Source organism: Urocitellus parryii, chromosome 12 (genome assembly GCF_045843805.1).
Source record: "Urocitellus parryii isolate mUroPar1 chromosome 12, mUroPar1.hap1, whole genome shotgun sequence".
NCBI lineage: Eukaryota > Metazoa > Chordata > Mammalia > Rodentia > Sciuridae > Urocitellus > Urocitellus parryii.
This window is the reverse complement of record NC_135542.1, coordinates 6,465,031-6,486,319: the sequence shown is the minus strand read 5'-3', so window position 1 is coordinate 6,486,319 and position 21,289 is coordinate 6,465,031. Positions and strand designations below refer to the sequence as shown.

The 21,289-nt window shown below is 40.3% G+C and overlaps 1 protein-coding gene across 1 annotated transcript in view; it reads right to left on the bottom strand.

The window, feature by feature from the left end:
* Window positions 1–4,287: 4,287 nt before the first annotated feature.
* The window catches only part of Il1rl1 (interleukin 1 receptor like 1), a 94,194-nt gene continuing 77,192 nt past the window's right edge, over window positions 4,288–21,289 (bottom strand). Inside the window, exons 5-14 of the mRNA XM_026408612.2 lie at window positions 18,370–18,482; window positions 17,661–17,871; window positions 16,453–16,627; window positions 16,189–16,351; window positions 13,962–14,033; window positions 12,399–12,540; window positions 11,941–12,086; window positions 8,011–8,157; window positions 6,018–6,185; window positions 4,288–4,673 (exon numbers count right to left, since the gene is read on the bottom strand). Of these exons, the coding sequence (XP_026264397.2) occupies window positions 4,288–4,673; window positions 6,018–6,185; window positions 8,011–8,157; window positions 11,941–12,086; window positions 12,399–12,540; window positions 13,962–14,033; window positions 16,189–16,351; window positions 16,453–16,627; window positions 17,661–17,871; window positions 18,370–18,482 (1,723 nt within the window). The remainder of the gene's footprint in view (window positions 4,674–6,017; window positions 6,186–8,010; window positions 8,158–11,940; window positions 12,087–12,398; window positions 12,541–13,961; window positions 14,034–16,188; window positions 16,352–16,452; window positions 16,628–17,660; window positions 17,872–18,369; window positions 18,483–21,289) is intronic.

The following is a 21,289-nucleotide window of genomic DNA, read 5'->3' as shown; positions in this document are numbered from 1 at the left end:
TCCAGCGACCCAGGGCGGCGGTGGTGCCACCTGCAGAGTCAGGAGTTGGCGCGCCCCTCCCGCTTTTGCGCACCCTGGAGGCCGCCAGGCGCAACAGCCTGACTAGCTGGAGGAGCCAGGACACCTGGACCCCAGCGCCCTGTCCTCATTTAAGAGGAAGAGGCTGGGGGAGGATCGGAGAGAGGAAGTGTTACCCGCAGCCTCCCCAGGAACCTGGCTGAGATCCTCCTCCCCACCCCACCCCCGCCTCCCCAGGACCGGTTTCCTCCCGCCTGAGAAATAGACAAATGATGGGGAAAAATGAAATTTATGTAGTTTGCTCAAACTGGGAGGAAGCGGCTAGACGGCTTCTCCTCCAGCCTCACAAAAACGGTTCTATGTAAAGAAACAAAATCCAGGCCATACACATGTGTAGATGAGTTAGAAAACGCATCAGTCACAATTTCCTGGGCATTTGGCCTCAGATTGAGGGAGTTTTAATTCTGAGTAAGGAAATCCAGGAGCTCTCTGTTTCAGAAGGACAACAGAGAAGTCCCCAAGCCACTGAAGGAACTCAGGTCAAACTCCAGGCATTGCCTGGCATGAAGGATGGGGATTCCCTACTGGGGAGTAATCTAGAGGGGTGCAGAGTTGTTGACTTAAGATTTGAAATTGTTCAAAAGAAAGGAGGCCAGAGGAGAATAGGGCTTCTAGATACCTGTGGTATCCACAATATATAAATAATGTCTATACATCCACCATATAAAAAGAATCAGCATAATTTAAATAGGGCAAAGATTTTACCTTCACTGAATAAGATACACTTGTGACCAATAAGAGCATGCGAAAGATGTAACACCATTAATTGTCAGAGAACTGCAAAAGTAAGACCACAGTGAGATTCATTAGCCACTAAAATACCCATCACTGGTGAGGCACCAGAGCACCAGAGCTCACATTCACTAGAGGAAATTTTAAATGCAATGATTAGTTGGCAAAGCAATTTGTCAGTTTCTTAAAAAGTTAAACATACAATTACCCTGTCATTGCTTCTAAGTACTAAACAAAAAGAAGTTAAAAAAAAATATGCCCACAAGAATGTCCATGGGAACCATATTATAATAGCCATTAATGGGAAAGAGCCCATCAAGTCTCTCAACAAGAAAATGACTAAGCAAACTCTTATGTAGCTATACAACGGAACACTGCTCAGCAATATAAAGAAACAAACTATTAACTGATGCAAAATATGGATAAATCTTTTAAAAAATGTTATGTTATAGAAGAAGCCAGACCAAACATCACATAAGCGTGTTGATATGAATGTCGAGGTCTGACAAGTGTGAACGTTGTTTACCTCAGGGGAAGGAAAGGAATGGACTGAGAAATGTCGAAATGAAACTTCCTGGAGTGACAAGCATTTCTGTTCTGTTCTGGGTGGTAACCACACAAGTGTGGTTCAGCTGTCAAAACTCACTGACCTGAATACTTAGGGTATTTGTTTTATGAGCACAAACTTGACTCAATTAAAAACAATTCTTTATGTTTTTTATAATCCACAGACATTTTCACCACAATCAGATAGTTGACACCCAATCAGTTTGGGCTGAATTTCTTTTATTTATGCTACTTTGTGTGAATCTACGAGTCCTGTCACACAGAGCAAGAAACTGACTGAGGTTACAGGTGGTGCTGGCAGGAGAATCCAGGTATCCAGCAGGTTCCTGACCTCCCTGTGAGCAGGCAACTTGGAATTAGGAGCCCCTGGAACGAAGAAAACCCTTAGGGGTCATTTTTTCTATCTTCTCATTTTGTCAGCTGCAGAAACTGAGCCCCAAAGAGCTTAGGTGACTTGGGAAATGGTGTGTAAATTTAGGAAAGTGTATGAGAAAGAAAAGAACTCAGCAATATCAACTTCCCTGAAGCCAGCCCTATCTGGGATCTCTGAATTGCTTTCTCTTCCCACCAAGTTTCCACAGTAGGCTTCCAGCTCCGTAAGAACAGGCACAGAGGGTGCTTACCTCCTTTCTCAGCCTTCCTTTCTCGTCCTTCCCAAGGAGGTGCTCTGCACACATACAGAAAATGTCAATATTTGTTGAATGCTTGCAAAGGAGCTCATTGCCGGAGTCCGGCTGCAGCAAAATAGGGGGGGGGGGGGCGGGCGGTGGTGACGAATAACTTGTGTAGGTTGATACAGCAGGAATGGGAGCCGTTTCTTGTAGGACAACAGAGCTATTTATACATTTTGCACAGCTTATCTTAATTAGCATAAACTAGATACAGCAGTCAACCAATAAGGAATCTCCACACTTAATGGCTCACTTTTGTTACTTCTCAAACCACTCCCTCTGGCATTTTGCCAGGCACCATCCAGACTTGTTTACAACTCTAACATTCCCCTGGCAAAATACCAGGTGTTATTTTGACTTGTTTACAGACCTTAACAGCTCATAACATAGAGGCCTGAGACACATTCAAAATTAAGAAATATGGGGCAAGTTGAAAACAAATGTATTACAGAACCAAGTAAGAGATCGTCACCAATTGTATGTTAAGAATCCTAAATATCCAAGGTAGAAAGATCCCAAAAACCTGAGGTACAGAGGGAAATAAAATCGGTTTCAAAATTTCCCACGTCCATACACCAAAAAACACACCTATCATTTTAGATGGGTGGGGAAGCAGGGATAAAGGTATATCTATTCCCAATAATGAGACTGCAGAGAATTTATTGTTTAGGAGTCTTCATTGAGAGGTGTCACAGAACATAATCAGCATTACAAGAAGTACAGGGAGGCTTCATAATTACAACTGTCACCATGGATGGAATTCTTCTGGCAATGCTAATATATGTTTTTACTATTACCACAGAAACCAAAATGTTTGGCATTATTACATCTATTTCACCTAAGGCAACTAAGTTTCAATGAAGTTAAGGAAATTCCTCATGGTCATATTCCTGGTGGATCCCAAACAGATAATGATTTGTTCATTTTAAGTTCTATGATGTGAACAAGTCAGATATGCAGCATCCAGTTTTTTTTGGTAATGCAATAAAATCAGATGTTGCCACAGAAAAAGTACAGTAATCTAGCAAAAATAATAATGCAGAATGTCCAGCTAAGTTTGAATTTCGGATCAACTTCAGATGAAATTTCAGCCTCTGAATTCAACTTTAACTGCTGTTCTGTGTTTTATCTGGCAACCTAATCTCAAGGTACAGGTTAAGAGTATAGAGTACCTAGGAAGAAGAGTAACTCTATATACTTTAGACAAACTTCTGGACATATGACTTATTTCTACCCAGGATCCTGAAAGGTATGACAGTGAATTCAAGATGACATTCCCTGAAAAGAGTCTGTACTTCAGCTTTCTTTTGCCAGTTAAATATGGAACTTTCTTAAATTAGAGAAACATTTATCAGAAATAATCTAAAGATCGTGGATTTATGAATGATTTTTATCAACTTCCCATTTTATATTTCCTGTTCTACAATATGCTTCTGTCTACTTTGATAATAAGAAAATAATATTACTAAAGATAATCTAAACATGTGAAAGAAATCTTAGAACTGAAAAATTTTGTTTTATTTTAATGGCAATTTGGATAAGGCATTCCAAAAAAAAAGTATGTGAATATTTAGATAGTAAGGCTGAACAATTATTAAATAAAATACAATAAATTGTAACATGATGGGAATAAGATTTACTACTGATTTTCTATATGTGGGGATTGGAATGTTTTTTGGGGCTTTGGTTTTTTGGTTTTGGTTTTTTTTTTTTTTTTTTTCATAACAGGTGGTGGAACCCAGAGGCACTTTACCACTGACCTACATCCCTGGCCCTTTTATGTCTAATTTTGATACAGAGGCTTGCTAAGTTCCCCAGCCTGGCCTCAAACTTGCAACCCTCCTACCTCAGCCTCCTGAGTCCCTGAGATTATAGGTGTTTGCCACTGCATCCAGCTCTCAGAGTGTTCTTTGAGATGACACCAAAATTTAACTCTAAAACTTCCAGTTCAAAGTTCAAAATGTAAATTACCCATGAGGAATGAGAATCAAAATCAGAGAATCAAAAGCATTGTGGAGGGGAAAAAAAATCAGAACAAAACAAAATGGGGAAGGGGTGGTAAACTTTTTTTCTGGGCAGTTGTATCCACCTAGAATTAGGAAAACAGAAGTAAAGTTACAAGTGGAGCCCCGAGGGCTGACTACCCTGGACATTCCTTCTATTCCCACTTCAGAACTGGTGCAGAGGCAAATCCCAGCACCAACCCCAGAAGTCAGGAGAGCTGCAAACTCAGACGTGTTCATGCATCAACAGAAGTGCTAGTCCCTGTTGTGCAAGTCTTGCTGGGGAGTTTGCTTGGGATGGGCATTTGGTACCTCACGTGCTTCCAGAACCTGGAATTCGGAGACCGGTTATTGGCCACGTGATCTTCCCTCCATTTGATGGTGCCCTGCACTTTCACAAGGTGCTTGAGGGAATCTTGAAGGTCATCCACCTGCAGTCCACCTGTCTTTCCCGGAGGCTCCATTTCTATTAGAATCACCTTGGAGTCATTCCGGATGAGGGCACTGTGCAGGGCAATCTCCTGCTCATAGGAAAACTCTTTGCTGTTTGTGATGTGAGGAGCCAGGATAAACATGTGTCGCCTACTTTTTCGCAGGTTGGTTTCCACTGCCATGGCGGCATCTGGTCAGGTGAGAAACAGATTGGGAATCTCCTATCATTGCCTTTTTTATAGTCTAATAGTGGAGGTTGTTCTGAACATTAAAAAATATTCTTATTGTTGTAATCTGGCATGAGATTCTGATCACTGATCAAATAACTTATTCAGAAAGTGGGAATGAACTTGGATAGAGAACCAACCCATTTTTTTTTCTTTTTTCTCCTATCACCATAAAAACATCCACCCAATGCCCTCTTTTTCACCAGGTAAAAATCAATTCTAACTAAAACGTTCTTCCAGTGAATTGGGAGTGTGGACGTATCTCACCTACTGTTTCATGGGAGATTGAGAATTATCAGAATTTTCTTCTTTGACTGTAAGAGACTTAGAATATGTGTGCATATGTTAAAAGGGCTTCATATATTAACTTGAACATATTTTAACATATTAACTCACATAGGGGAGAGTGCAATTTCAGGAAGTCCTGCCCCCAGCCCAAGCTGACCCAGGTCTCTAGGAAAATCCTGGTTCCACTTCATACCCCAGTAATCTCTGTTGTCGGGACTGATTTGATGGAGACTAGAAAAATCTTAAGGAATATTATATCTTTTTCCAAGTCAGTGTCTAAGAAGCATCAACACCATGGTGATTTAACTATCTCTGGGTGGAATAAGAAAGACATGTAAAGTACCTAGTTCTCACCACAGAAGGTGAAAGTACAGTCAGGAAACACAACCATGAACAAAGTGACTCAAGATCTTTTTAGAGTAGGGGCCGAAGACTGCAAATTCATGCAGTCTGAAGTCAAAAAATAAATATTGTGAAATATTGTTAAATGAAGATCATGAATTCAGATTCTCCATCCTGGATGGAGCGGGATGCAGAAGGGCCGTAAAGGGGATGAAAATGGAAGGTAACTAGCATGAGAATATCCACAAAGCCAGGTGCGAACTTTTTCTAAGGAAAGAAGAGAGTCCAGTGGTGATCTGGTGGGTTTATTCTATCGGAGTGGAAGAAAGATCATAGGTTATGCCTTGAGGGAGGGGAAGGAGGAAATCATTTCAATAAGTGTGTCGTTGCCCAGTGAATGCAACACAGGCATGAGCACCAGAGAGTATCTAAACTTGGCTGGGGAGAGGTGGAACTAGCAATGAACTTGATGCACTAAGAAAGAAGAGATGAAGAGCCCATGCCCAGAGGTGGTGCACAGTGTGAGCTCACAGACAAGTGAGCCCTTGAGCAGACCTGTGACATGAAAAGAGCTCTTGAAACCATCACCCATTACTTTCTACCAGTGTGGGAGAGCTGGGGAATGAAAGGGGAGCTTCCTGGAAAGAATCATATGATGTATACAGAGACAGCTTTACCTTCTCCAGGTAGCAGATCTCTTCCATAAATGCATAATTTATATCCACATTGATTTTCAAGAACATCAGGCAGAATCTGATGAACAAAGTACTCCGCAGAACCGGCCTCTTCTGAATTGCATCTGTAGTTCCGTGGATATATAACATAAGCATCATAGAGTTTTCCATCTGAAAATGAAAACAAGAAGTACAACTCCATTACTGGGTTCTAAAAATTCTCATTTTCACTTCTCCGAGTACTACTTTCCTCACCAAGTTCTATGGCTGTTGGTGAATGATCCCCATCCTCCAAAATATTCTAGAACCAAGAGATGATGGCAATCCACTGCCACAAAATGTGGTATGGAAATAACAGTCTTAGTCCCAAACTTCTCTTGCTATTCATTGTCTCAGACTGAATAATGGAGAACAGAAGAGATATTGCCCAGTGCAGGTCAAGTGGTGTGGTCACGACTGATCACTAACCTATTATGAACTATTTATAGTCATTGATACGCCTTCTCCTGGTGTCTGGTAGACCTCAGTGTCATCTATTTCCCCCCAATGCAGTGGTTCTCACTTATCCACAGGAAATGTGTTCCAAAATCTCAGTGGATTCCTGAAACTTCAGAAAGTACTGAACCCTACATATTCTAAGTGTTCCCCTACACATGCCTACCTATGAAAGTTTTAAGTTATAAATCAGGCACAGTAAGACACGAATAATAATAACTAATAATAAAATAGAATAATCACAGCAAAATATTGTAATAAAATTGCCAAAACAGCTGCTTTTGTACTTTGGGGGCAATTATGGAGTTAAATAGAGGTTACTTGAACACAAGCACTGGTATACTACAATAGTCAATCTGATAATCAAGACACTGACTAACGGGTAGGTAGCCTGTTAGTCTAGTGGATACACCAAACAAAGAGATGATTCATGATTCAAGTCCTGGGCAGGATGGTGTCAATTTTCACCACATTACTCAGAATGGTGCAGAATTTATAGCTTGTGTTTTGTTTAGTTATAGTATTTTCATATATATATATATATATATATATATATATATATATATATATATATTGTTTTTAACCACAGTTGACCTTGGGTAACTAAAACCACAGAAAATGAAACTAAGGATAAGGGGAAACTACTATACTTTCCTGGAAGAAGTGAAAATGCTAAAGGCTAGTAATGACTAACTAGAGAACAGAATTTCTTAAGGCGTCTCAATTTCCCATAAAGAATTAGCTATAGTAGAGTAGAGTATATAGAAACATATACATCTGTTTGCTTACAAATGAAAGAATAATGTCCGTATTTAGTAGGCAGAACTATCTTGTTTACGTATACATTATGTGCATGTGTGTCGTGTATGTGTTCATAGGTGTGTATACTACTGTATGCTCACATGCATATGTGTGCTCTTGTGCATGTATATACTTTTGAAACAACTTTCCAGGGAAAATGATCTTGCATTCTGCTGCATCTGTCTAACTTATGTACATATGCAAAACAGAAACAACTTTTTTTTTTTTTACTGCGCTTTATTTCATAAAGTTTTAGTAACATACATTTCCCAAATATTCAAAACTTTCTGGGCTTGGGACAGATTCTGCTATTAGGGATTTAGTAGAAAAAGCAAATCCAGCAAGGAGAATATTTAAGCTGTTGTCATGAATCTCAGTACCACAGAGAACATCAGAACAGGATGGAAAATGGTCTCTGAGTAGACTCAAAAAAATTCACTAAGCCACGTGTGGTGGTACACACCTGTAATCCCAGTGACTCAAGAGGCTGAGGTAGCAGGGAGGATCACAGTTCAAGGTCAGTCAAAGCAATTTAGTGAGATCCTGTCTCAATACTAAAAATAAAAAGGGCTGGGGATGTGGCTCAAGGGTAAAAGCACTTTGGGATTTAATCCCCAATATCTCCCCCGCCCCATTTACTGATAACCTGTTCTTATGAAACCTTTTTCTTTTGAAGAAAAACTTGAAACTTGTCACTTACCATTCCTAGTTTTGTAAGGTCTAGCTACATCTCTCCAGAGCAGAATGACCTCAATCCAGAATAATTTCAGAATTATCACCAAGATATTGATTATCATTAACGAGATACTACATCCTGCAACTACATAGTAGATGTGTTGATGATCAACTACAAAGGACAGGGAGAGGAGAAAAGCAATCCTTAGTATTATGAAAACAAGATAAACAGACAAATATATGCGTAGTGGCCTCCACTGGAATTAGAAGAGATTCACACCAAAAATACTTCCCGGGAATTTTCATGGCTGCTTTAAGCTTCAGTTCGTCAACATTAATGAACCTATACTCTGCGCAAAGCACCAGGTAGTCCTCACCCAGGATTCTCAAGAGCCAAAGAGACACATGTAAACTTAACTAAGCTGGGAGGTAAAAGCAGGATTATAACCGGCAGAGACATTTGAAAAAGAGCTTGCTCCATCCTGGGCAAAGAAGACTTCCAGCAGAAGATTCCTGAAGGACCTGTAGGATTCAGAGACATGCAGAAACAGGAAATGACCTCCTGTCCAGCAGAATGCTGTGAGACAAAGTGCAGACAGGGGAGTCTGTTTTCTTAGGAACTGGAACAACCCAATTTGAGAAATTAGTGAAAGATGATTACAAAGATGGGTTGGGGCTCTATTTGACCAGACTTGAAACCCCAGGCAACACACTCGCCTTGTTCTGATCTGAAAGGCATGGGAGCCATCAACAATGTAAGTGCTTTTCACACGAGATTAATCTGATGGCAGAAGGTTGGGTTCTGTGGAGACAGACTGCAGGTGCTCTGAGTAGTCAAGAGCACAGAATTTGGGGTACAAGATGAGGATTCAAACTCGTATAATAATGGGAGGGGAATAGACAAGCCTGGTGTTTGTCAGGCACACGAAGGAGAATGAATCAATGGGTCTGGAGGACACATGAGCTCTGATAGTTCGATGGCATAGGAAGAAAAGGTGCAGATAGAGCCCTGGAAGTCTCGGAAGCCTATCCCATCAAGTTGAGTTACTGGGTTCTAGATCCTTCACCTACCCCTTCCTCCTCTAATGGCAAATATTATTTAGCCATCACTGAACTTTATCTTGTTTCAAGAAATGCAAATGCAACATAGTTTCCATCTTCCAGGACTTGTATCAGATGTGTACAAGCTGAACATAATAACTGAGATTTTTGTTTGTTGATACCTGGGATTGAATTCAGGGATAACTAAACCACTGAGCCACATCTCCAGCCCTATTTTGTATTTTGCTTAGAGACAGGGTCTCACTGAGTTGTTCAGTGCCTCACTTTTGCTGAGGTTGATGACTTGCACAGTATTCTTGGTGGTTGATGTTTATTTCCTTAGAATTGTCAGCCATCTTGTCTTAGAAACAGCCTTGCTTAAAAATGAAAGAGAGATCAAATGAGATTTGGTTGGGTTCAATCTTAAGACTCAGTTCATGGGCTCTCACGATTGATGCTGAAAGACACTGACCTTTCTTCACAGATTTCTCCCCTCTTGTATGTTCATGAGCTCTCTGAGTACCCAGCACTACGACATCAAGAATGATGGAGGCAAAGTGATCCAAAGCTGGGAAAAAGAACTAAAAATTGGCAGAGAGCTTACTGTCTACATTGTCATCAGTGTGAATGATAAAAACTCTCTAAGGAACTCATTTCAAAAAGATTGTCTACACTGAGCACGGTGATATACACCTGTAATTCCAGTTACTTGAGAGGCTGAGGGAGGAGGATCACAAGTTCAAGGCCGGCCTGGGCAAGATCCAGTCTCAAAATAAAAAGGGCTAGGGATACAGCTCAGTGGTAAAGCCCCACTGGGTTCAGTCCCCAGGAGTTAAGGGGAGGGGGCTGGTTTCTAGAAGTCCTATCTGGATGCAGTCTAAGAATGAACACTTCTTGTGGGGGTTGTTGTGAGGTCCTGTGCAGGACACTTTCAACTGGAGGAAAGAGACTGATTCACTATGTAGAAGAGAATTGGTGTTCAGCATCTACCTAAGTACAATAACTTAAAACGGTACAGGGGCAGGGGATGTGGCTCAAGCAGTAGCGCGCTCACCTGGCAGGCGCAGGGCACTGGATTCGATTGTCAGCACCACATAAAAATAAAAAAATAAAGATGTTGTGTTCACCGAAAACTAAAAAATAAATATTAAAAAATTCTCTCTCTCTTTCTCTCTTAAAAAGAAAAAAAAAAGGTACAGGACAATCTTGCATGTGATGAATAAACACTAAACACTCCCAGCAAGTGTTTATAAATAGAAAAATGTCACTGTGTTTGAATCCTGGCTCCATGATTGTAGTAATCTATAGTGCTTGGCAAGTTATTTGGCTCTTTAAGCTTTTGTTTCCTCATCTATAATATTAGACGACAGAAACATTCTCTCCCTTGTGGGGTATTGAGAGAATAAATGAGAAATTTAATTGTAAAATAACCAGACAGGACTTGGGACAAAAACCAATGCATACGTATATGTTATTAATATTATGAGCATCAAATATTTATTTAGTAGTATATAATAATATGGAGACATAGGATTTTGTTTGTTATTTAAGTTCAAAAGATGCTGTAGTTTCAGAAGTAAGGGTATAGCAGTAGAGACAATTTTTGTTTAATTTACACAGTCATTGAAATAGAGTGTAACTGTTGATTTGAACAAAACCAATAAAATACAAATAAACTAGAAACTACAAAATCACACACACAAAGAAAAAAGGTCACATGAACAAAGTTCCAATACACAGGTCATCAGAGAATATTCATGAATTGTGACATGAGCAAAGCACAGGGACAAGGACACAAAGGTGGTGCTAGGTGGGAAGTGGTGTATGGCTTCCCCTTTCCTGTAGGATCCACATGCCCACTACCACCCTGGGACATTTTGACCTGGTCCACAGCCATCCTGGGGTGACACAGTCACCACGGGCAGAAGCCTAATGTCCTACTGAGCAGGACTGCATTTAAGCTCCTCTTCATGAGTCGTGGCTCTTTGTTTTATAAAAACAAATCAGAAGTTAAAATCAAAGCCAAAACAAGAAAACTTAAACAGAGACCTACCATGACCATATCAAACGGGTCAGCTTCTTCCCGCCCCAAGCTCTTTTTCATTGTTCTGGGTGTTTGTGTGTTCATCCAGATGAATCCAGGCCATACCCTGCACGTGGGTATGAACCCAGGGTCTTTGACAAATAACATGTAATTTCCACGTAGCTCTACTGCTACGAAGAGAGTGATGTTATGTTAACAGACCCATATTTTTCCCTTTTCCCTGGGGTCAAATACTTCACCTAATAAACGAAATGACTGTCCCTGGTCTGCCAAAGAACAAGTGCACAGGAACCTAGTGATTATCGGGATATTCGCCTCGATGACACTGCAGGCAGAGACTGATGGAAGGAGTGGACCATGGGGTCATCTGCCCCTGCCGAGAGCATTTTGTCACTGAGAAGAATTAGTGCTATCTGGGTGTGGTGACAATCAGAAGCACAATGACTCACAGGCAGCTTTATTATTGATTTGACTCCTCGGTACACAGCAGCATCCCTTTGTGGTCTGCACCTAAGTAGGAAGGGCCTAGGAAGCAGTCACAGGTAGAAGAGGAGCTCACCGAGAAGCAGGAGGAGGAGAAGCAGGAGAGGAGGAGGAGGACGAAGGGGAAGAGGTAAGGAGGAGGAAAAGGGGAGGAGGGGGACGAGAACAGAGAGCAGTAAAGAAGGTTCCTAGCAAATGGAAATATTCTGAAAAGACCAGAGCGCTGAGCGTCGGTACAGGAGAAGCGTGTTCTATGAGACAGCCCATTTCCATTGTCATGGTGGAGTCCCTGGAACCAAACTGCAGGACGCTGTCCTCTAAGAAAATGATTTCAGCTTACAGTTGACAGAGCAGACGCAGGCGACCAAAGCCTCAGACACTCCTTACTTGGCTTTTTCCTTCTCAGTCTTACGGTATTCCTTATAATTCCATGCAGGTTCAGGGCCAGACAGTTGTACTCCAAGGACAAATCCTCTTTCTTCACATCAGTGATTCTTAAAACTGTGCTCAGACAAATGAGCTCATTGCTAAAACTGAGAAGGCAATTTGTTACTTTTTTGGGGGGACGGGGGCAGAGTTTACCGGAGATTGAACTCAGGGGCACTCAACCACTGAGCCACATCCCCAGCCCTATTTTGTATTTTATTTAGAGTTGGGGGTCTCACTGAGTTGCTTAGCGCCTCACTGTTGCTGAGGCTGGCTTTGAACTCACGATCCTCCTGCCTCAGCCTCCGGAGCCCTTGGGATTACAGAATGCCCAGCAACTTGTTACTTTTAATGTTTTCTCTGCAGGTGCCAATAATGAGGGAGAAGAAGGAGATGTTTCAACTTGGATATAAAAATACCTTTCATTTTGGCCTTCCTCTTCTTGAATTCGTGCTTCACCAAAGTCTCTCACTTTGGTTTTGTTAATCTGCCACAGGACGGCAGCCAAGAACTGAGAGCCTTTTCCAAAGCAAGCAGAGCAGGTTATGTTTGCTGTTTTTCCTAGATGAGAAGTAAAGGAATTCACCAGTAAAATTAAATCATGCATGTAGTATCTAATTTCACTTAATGTGAAAAATGTTAGCAGAACATCTGATGTGGTCTCCAGAGCGCCTTCTCTCTTCACCCTCTTTGCCTCTTCCCTTCTCCCCGGAGTCTTCACGTCACTCTCAATTCAACTGGAAGCTCAGCTCCCACCACCGTCTCACCTCAGAGGAAACTAAAGGGGCAGATGATCTAGCTTCACAGCCTCACATGATCATGCAGGGTTTCTCCTTACTAGCAACTAGAGTTTCTTTTTAATTGTTTCTTCTACACTTTCCCCCTACCACCTGAATTTTCTTCATCTATCCATAATCTACCTTTGGAGACAAAACCACGTTTTACACCACTCCACAGTCATCCAGAACTTAATCATCCACGAAGAGCACTCTTGAGTGCGCCACCCCAAATCCCTAACCGGGAGACTTCTCCCTGCAGAACTGAAAGACGCTGCTTGATCCTGGGTGTATGTTCAACCATCCTCCCCTGAGCCCTTGGCTCCCAAAGGAAGCTGTGTTAACAAGAAGTCAGCTAAGGAGACATGAGGACCGTGGAGCCTCTGGGAGGGGTAATGGCATAAGTTAAAAGTTAGAGCACAAAGTATGGCCACGTTCAAATAGAAAGACTGACCATGAGGACAGAGGGACAAACCTCTGGCTATGGCTATCAAACACGGCACAAGAAAAAGATGTCCTGGACTGGGGTAGACGGAGGAGGCTTGGATCCTGCTCTTCCTCGGGAAGGAGGGTGGTGTGAGGGAATCACACAGAAGAAATGTCTGAGCTTAGTCTGGAGAGAGGGGACAGAGGCACAAGGTGGTGGCAGTAGGGAAGAATGTGGGAAGTGCTGCTCATCAGAGAGCAACCCAGAGGGGTGGTGAGTGTGCAGGGCTCATGGCTACAGACAGGCCATGAGGCAGGGGAGGCCACGTCATGAGGACACTTGTTCCACATGCCGAGACGTTCAAATGGTGCCCACTTCCAATGAGAACTGGAAAGGCAGCGGTGGAAGAACCAGGTCCGTCTTCTCATTCTTTTTCTATCATTTATTATCCATGAACTTGGGCATGCCCTTCAGCATCTCTGTTTTCTCCAAAGTCAAGAGGAAACAATGTCTGTCTCCTGTACAGAAGTAACAATAAAACAGACCTACACAGGAGAGCACCATAAATTCCAAAGCACAAAACAGACGTAAATGTCGCATGTTGCTGCAATAGTGGTCCCCATTTTCAGCAGGTGCCTGGGGCTGGTGTTTCCACACTGTCATCTTATACTCCTTAAGGTACACTTGCTAATCAGCTGACTCTATCTAGAGGAATTCAGATCGGGGGTCATAAGGAAGAATTTTTTTCAGTCAACACAGCATTCATATAATTTTCTTACCGATTTCCACTTCCTGTGTTTCATTGTATGGAGGGGCTATAATTACTGGAAACATAGAAAAGCCTTGTGTATCTTAAAATTAAAAACAAAAAGAGAATATGAGAATTAAGAACATTGAATGGTCATCAATATAAAGCTTGTATTTTCATATTTCTAACTTATTAAAAAAATGTTCTCAAACTTTTCTGACTATAATCTTTGGCAACACACACTTACATACAAATGAAACAACAACAACAAAATATAAGTAAATACTTTCTCTTACTATATTACAATGGCTTTTTTTTAAGAGAGAGTGAGTGAGAGAGAAAGAGAGAGAATTTTTTTTTTAATATTTATTTTTTAGTTTTCGGCGGACACAACATCTTTGTTGGTATGTGGTGCTGAGGATCGAACCCGGGCCGCACGCATGCCAGGCGAGCGCGCTACCGCTGAGCCACATCCCCAGCCCCAACAATGCTTTCTTTTTGTATTTTACTTCTCTTCAATATAACTGAAACAAATGTTGATCCAGTCTATTAAATTTATTGTGTGACCTAAAAAACATTCAAGAACGGGCTGGGGATGTGGCTCAAGTGGTAGCGTGCTCGCCTGGCATGCGTGCGGCCCGGGTTCGATCCTCAGCACCACATACCAACAAAGATGTTGTGTCCCCGAGAACTAAAAATAAATAAATAAATAAATAAATCTTAAAAACTCTCTCTCTCTCTCTCTCTCTCCTCTCTCTCCTCTCTCACTCTCTCTCAAAAAAAAAAACATTCAAGAACCACAAATCTACAGGATAAGCATAAAATTACAGAGAAGATGTCAAAAGACTCATAAAAAAATATGCATGCATGGGCTGGGGAGGTGGCTCAAGCGGTAGCGCACTCGCCTGGCATGCGTGCGGCCCGGGTTCGATCCTCAGCACCACATACCAACAAAGATGTTGTGTCCGCCGAGAACTCAAAAAATAAATATTAAAATTCTCTCTCTCTCTCTCTCTCTCTCTCTCTCTCTCTCTCTCTCTCTCTCCCTACTTATTGCTCTCCACCATGGTGGCCCACCCTTAGTGGGAGAAGTCCCTTCCTCTTAGGGAGTACTCATTCTGGTGGTTACTGAGGCTGAGGAACAGGGAGGCAGGTGAGTATTTTGGAGCACCCCTTCATGCTGATTTATTTCAGGGTCCTGTGATTAAGGACTACTATAGGGATTGAAGTTAAAACCATAAAAGGAAAAAAAAATAGAAAAGTGGTCTGGCAATACTTATGTTGTAGCAGTGGAGATCTGAAACTGTCCACACAGAAATTTTTCTCCAATATTGTTTTGCTCTAAGAAAACTGCCACATGTAAATGTGCTACTTCACTGCACTATAGACCAAGCTGTGCCAAGGAGACCTCAGCTCTTTGTAGATCTGACAAGTTGTGACTATGAAGTCTCTTCCTTAAATGGGTTTTTATAAAATTTAATATATATTTAGAAACAAAAGTATTGTCTAGAAATAAGTAACTTACTTTAGGTCTTTGTTGATGTCAAAAACATTGCAAACTAGGATTAAAAATCCACCCCCAAACATTTAGATACCCAACTGTACCCCTTAGAGTTAGCCCTTCATCTCTATAGATTCTACATCTATAAATTCAAACCATGGATTGAAAATTTAGGTGGAAATTTTGCTTCCCTGATAAATATGTACAGATTTTTTTTTCCTTGTCATCATTCCCTAAACAATGCAGTATAGCAACTATTCACATAGCATCTACATTGTATCAGGTATTGTAAGTAACCTAGGGTTGAATTCAAGGAGGAGACACGCAGGATCTATGCAAATACTGATAATTTATTGCATAGATAAATGCATAGATTATATTACTGTTCTAGATGAGGGTTTGAGCATCCAAGGATTCTGGTATCTGAGGCAGTGGCCCCTAGAACCAATACCCTGTGGATCATTGCATTGCCATTCAATAAAAGTAACTACATTATCATTCACATTGCTTTACCTTTAGAAAATTAAGTCACAAGAGAAAGACTAGATGTGGCTTTGGATTATAGTATGATCTCTTCCTTGAATTTCTTAGATCTTGTTAGTGTTTGGGGATATCTCTTTGTCATAGTAGAAGATGTAGACAATAGGGTGAAAGAAGAACAAGTAAGGACAAAGTGCAGGAATCTCAACAAGAAAGGCACACTCTTCCCATGTTATTTTTGTTAACACATCCTGTTTTGTCTAAGTTAGAAGCTTACGTGTAACTGTGAAGGATCTGGTCGCTGTCACACTGTAATTGACTCCATTTTCAGTGTGTATAAATTTACAGGTGTAATCACCTTCGTCATCACTCCTTACATTGTTGATGAGCAAAAATGATTTGTGTGTCCTATACCTTGATCCCTGGAGAGCTTCACAATTCTAAAACAAAAGTTCCATTCCCTTTTCAGTAATTATGGACTTTTATCTATTTTCATGTATTTCACCACTCCCCGCCGCCCCCCCCAAAAATTTCCTTTTACCTTAAACCACTCCAGAGGTGCTGTCCAATTGTAGAGGTCAATTGTAGGACAAGAAATTCTGGAATTTTTTTCTGATCCAGATACTGTTGAATACATTAAATAATCTGGAATTTTGCAATCTGGTTGTTTTTTATATATGGTGACATTTGCAAAGCCAGTCTTATTCAAGTTGGAACTAAAAAAATAAGCCAGACCAAAAAAAAAAAAAGTTACTCAGAATTGTGAAATAACAAGTCAACTCTAGCCTTCAATTGATATTATTTTTATATTATTTATTTTTTATAATTGATAGTGGTTCCTTTCTTAGGGAAAAATAATCATTTAAATGTAGAGTTTTGACACAATAGAGTTTTTATTTCCCTTGAGAAAAAAGAAAACATAACACCTATTTCAGCTCCAAAATGACGACTTTATATACTACGTCTGCTGTAAAAGCATGATCCCAATATGACCATGATCACCAGTACTAATTGAAAGTACGTGCCTGTCATGGTGGTAAGCATTTTTCAAACCTTATCTCATTTTATTCTCACAGTGATGCTTCGAAGTAGATTATATTATCACATGTATTTTACAGAAGAGGAAACTAACAGGAAGAGAAGCAGCTTGCTGGTGCCACACAGCTAGCTAGGGCTAGGTTGTGAACTTGAAACTGGTAGGGGATCAGAGGCATGTAACTATACTCAGGTTATCTTTTGAATGCAGCTTGTCTAATATTTTGTAGGTCCAGAATATGGGCATGAATTCAAAATGTAACACTTTACATACAGACTAGTGATCTATAGCCCATGCAATCTCATGCAACCCTCCTTGGCTGACCTCTAAGATTTAAGGTCTGGCCAGTTGCCCCTTTTCACCCACCCAAATCTCCATGATGCCAAAAGTCTAGGTTGCTGGGTTTTGTGCCAGTGGGTTCTTCCTTCCAGCCAAGAGGGAGTCATTGCTCTTGGTTCTTTTGGTAACTGGGAAAGCTAGTTCTTTTTCTAATTGGGGTACCAGTGAATCCCTATCCAAAGAGTTGGCGCATCCCCCCGCCCCCGCCCCAAGCTGGTGGTGTTCCTAGAGTTACTCTTTTATCCAAATCACTTTATAAATTCAGCTGTTCCACAACAGAGTAGAGAAGGAAGACAGGTGAGAATGGAACAGACTCTCAACTACTAACGAAAGAGAAGCGAGCTCAAAGACAATGTTGGCTTCCCGGATAATACCTTCTGATGATGCAAGTGTAAATTCCAGAATCATCCACGCTGGCTGGGAGAAACTTAAGACGTTCCCCTGAGGCAAACACGCGATTTTTTTTCTGGGTGGGAATAATCTCATTTGTTTTTGAGTAATACCATTCTACAGAGGAAAGGGGTGCTCTTCTTTTTGGACATCTCACAATCAGAGCCTCATTTTCTAGGCCCCAGAATGGTTTATCTGCAAAAAAAGAACATAGACATGATCAAATGAAATTATATAATTCTTATTACTCTTAATATTTCCATCTAGGATTAAATTTAACCATGGGTCACATATATTGACATTTTAAGAAACAATAAGTCAATGAGTAAAATCTTTAATGAAGTGTTCTACTGAGTACCACAGATCAGTGAAGTCATTTGGATCCAAATTCACCCTACTGTTCCCGTGGAAAAGCAACCATCTACCTAAACAGATATGTCAGTCAACAAATGCTTGTAAATTAAAAGTTAAAATTCTGATGCATTTGAATATTTACATCTAAAATCATTATTTATTCATTATGAAGAATTTCTTCTGATAGATTTGCAATGAAGAATGATTGTCAAGCATTTACAGTTTTGCAAATGCTTTCTAGTTTACAATTCAGCCGGAACAATTAGAAGTAAGCAATTTAAAACAAGGCACATGCTCTTGGAATTAATTTGTTTGTATTAGTTGAAAAGCAATACTTACAACCATTAGCTTCTATGAAGTGGATGGGAACTGTTAGAATTGCCAAGATCCAAAGGCCCAGTCTCTGTTTATCAACCCAGGGCAAGTGTCGGTGACTGACTGTAGAGGTTGCACTAGATAAATGAATGGTACAGGCTAGGGAAGGTCTCCACAAGGCCATTGGTTGTTCTTCTTGAGATTTACAGTTAGGAAGAATATCCAAAGCCTCTACTGAAAAATATATTATACAAAACCAGAAGAAAAATAATTATTTAGTCATTATTTTTACTAGCTCAAGGCTACCAAGGAGAAAAAAATTGATCAACAGACTTATTAAGAACACATGTATAATAATAGCAGATTTCAGACATGCAATATTGCATTTATTCCTTTTGAACTTTGGTAACTTGGAAAGTTACCTCAATGATCATGCTATCTCACAATTATATTTTACTAGTCTCATGAGAATGTCCTCAAAGAATTTAAGTGAAGAGCAAAGAAAAGGAATGTTTACTGAAAAAAAAACCCATAAAATTCAAAAGACTCCAGAAAGTGGAATATTATATAAAATGGCAAACATTTTCACAGGCTAGAGGAATTGTGTACACACATGTTAATGCACACTCCAGCACATGTGGAGATTATCATCACAAAGCAACTAAGGGAGAAAGAGAGAGAGAGAGAGAGAGAGAGCCAAAACCTCAAAAATTTGTCCCTGCCTTAGCTTGTCCCCAATAGTCACCAAAGGCTCTCTAAGAATAGTTGAAGGGTTGTAAACAACAAGAAATTACTTTCCTTGTTACTTTCAGTAAGAGGATCATTGATGATATTTTCTTTCATTGGGGAGAGGTGTAATCAATATAGAAATTTACATGCATGTTAATAAACACAACCACCCTTAAGCAAGCTCGTTCCTTTCAACATGAATTATTGATACTTTCCTGACTCCCAACTTTAGATAAGTAATTCATGCTTACCTAGACTGAAGGACTGAAGGGAGCCAGCTCCAGGTCAAGGACTGAGCTAAGAATGGCTTCTTGCCCTTTAGCTCCTTCCTGGACACACTCTCTTTTATTTTAAACACTCAAAGACATCTTGCAACTAGCCACTCCCTCACACCCTGAAATTTGATCTTTAGCCAAAATCATGACTCAGTTAAAAAAATGTCAGTGCATCACTGTCTAAGAATCTGTGAGCTTGATACATGTTTAAAAAGAATGACAACTTTGAAAAATCCCCTCTAAAGGGAACACTCAAATCAGTTCCCTGTGTTTAGCACTCATTGCTCAGGCTGAATGATAAAATAATGTTTGTTGTTTGTTTCCCTGGTATTGTTTCGCTTTTCCTTCCAAATGATCTTGACACATGGACCTTTGAACTGTCCTTCCAGATATTCCCTAACGCCTCATTTGACAGATGCTGTTTAGGAAGGCCCCGTCAGCTGTGCTGGAGAATTTTGAAAAAAAAAAAAAAAAGGAGGGGGGAGGAATAAGCCTTGAGAAGCAAGCCGGACTTCGTATTACTTAGAAATGTTTCCTTCTGTGGTCCAGAGTGTGACAATCTTATCCAAAAATAGGGCCCGGCTTCTCAGATTTCAATCCAAATAATACTCTCAGCTTGGATGGAAAATAAGCAAGTTTTTCTAAGGAGTTTAGAGAAGTAGAGGAAAATTGTGAATAAGAAGTTCTCTTCATGGCATTTACCGGTAAATGGATGGAGTTGGAGAAGATCATGCTAAGTGAAGTTAGCCAATCCCCAAAAAACAAATGCTGAATGTTTTCTTTGATATAAGGAGGCTGATTCATAGTGGGATAGGGAGCAGGAGCATGGGAGGAATAGATGAACTCTAGATAGGGCAGATGAGTGGGAGGGGAAGGGAGGGGGCAGGGGGTAATTAATGATGCTGGAATGTGATAGTCATCATTATCCAAAGTACATGTATGAGGACATGAATTGGTGTGAACATACTATGTGTACAACCAGAGATATGAAAAATCCGAGCTCTATCTAGGTAATAAGAGTCGTAATGCATTCTGCTGTTATATATAAATTAAAAAAAGAAAAAAAAATAAAAGAAGTTCCCTTCAGACGACATCAAATTATCACTCTTTGCAGATCATATGATTCTATATTTAGAAGATCCAAAAAACTCCACCAAAAGACTGCTAGAGCTAATAAGCAATTTAGCAAAGAAGCAGGTTTAAAAATTAACATACAAAAATCGAAGACTTCTCTAAATACCAACAATGAATCTGTTGAGAAAGGAATCAGGAAAACAGTTCCATTCACAGCAGCCTCAAAAAAACAAGAAAAAACCTGGGAATAAATCTTACCAAGGAGGTGAAAGACCTTTGTGTTGTAAATTATAGAACACTGAAGAATGAAATTGAAGGAGATCTCAGAAGATGATGGAAAGACCTCCAATGTTCATGGATAGATAGAATTAATATCGTTAATATGGCCATTCTACCAAAAGAACACAGATTCAATGTAATCCCCACCACAATACCACTGACATTCTTCACAGAACTAGAAAAATCAGTCCTAAAATACATTTGAAAGAATAAAAGACCCAGAACTGCAAAAGCAATTTTAAGCCAAAAAGCAATGCTGGAGGCATCTCAATACCTGGCTTCAAACTATCCTATAGAACTATAGAAACAAAAACTGTATAGCACTGGCATAAAACAGACACATAGACCAATGGTACAAAATAGAAGACACAGAAACAAACCCACACGTCTGCAGTCAGATATCTGATCTTTGAAAAAGGTGTCAAAAATATACATTGGAAAAAAAAGACAGCTTTTTTAACAAATGGTGCTGGGAAAACTGGTTATCCCTGTGTAGGAGAATGAAACTAGATCCTTAATGCTCACTCTACACAAAAATAAACTAAAAATGGATCAAAGACCTAGGAATTAGACCAGAAACTATGCAA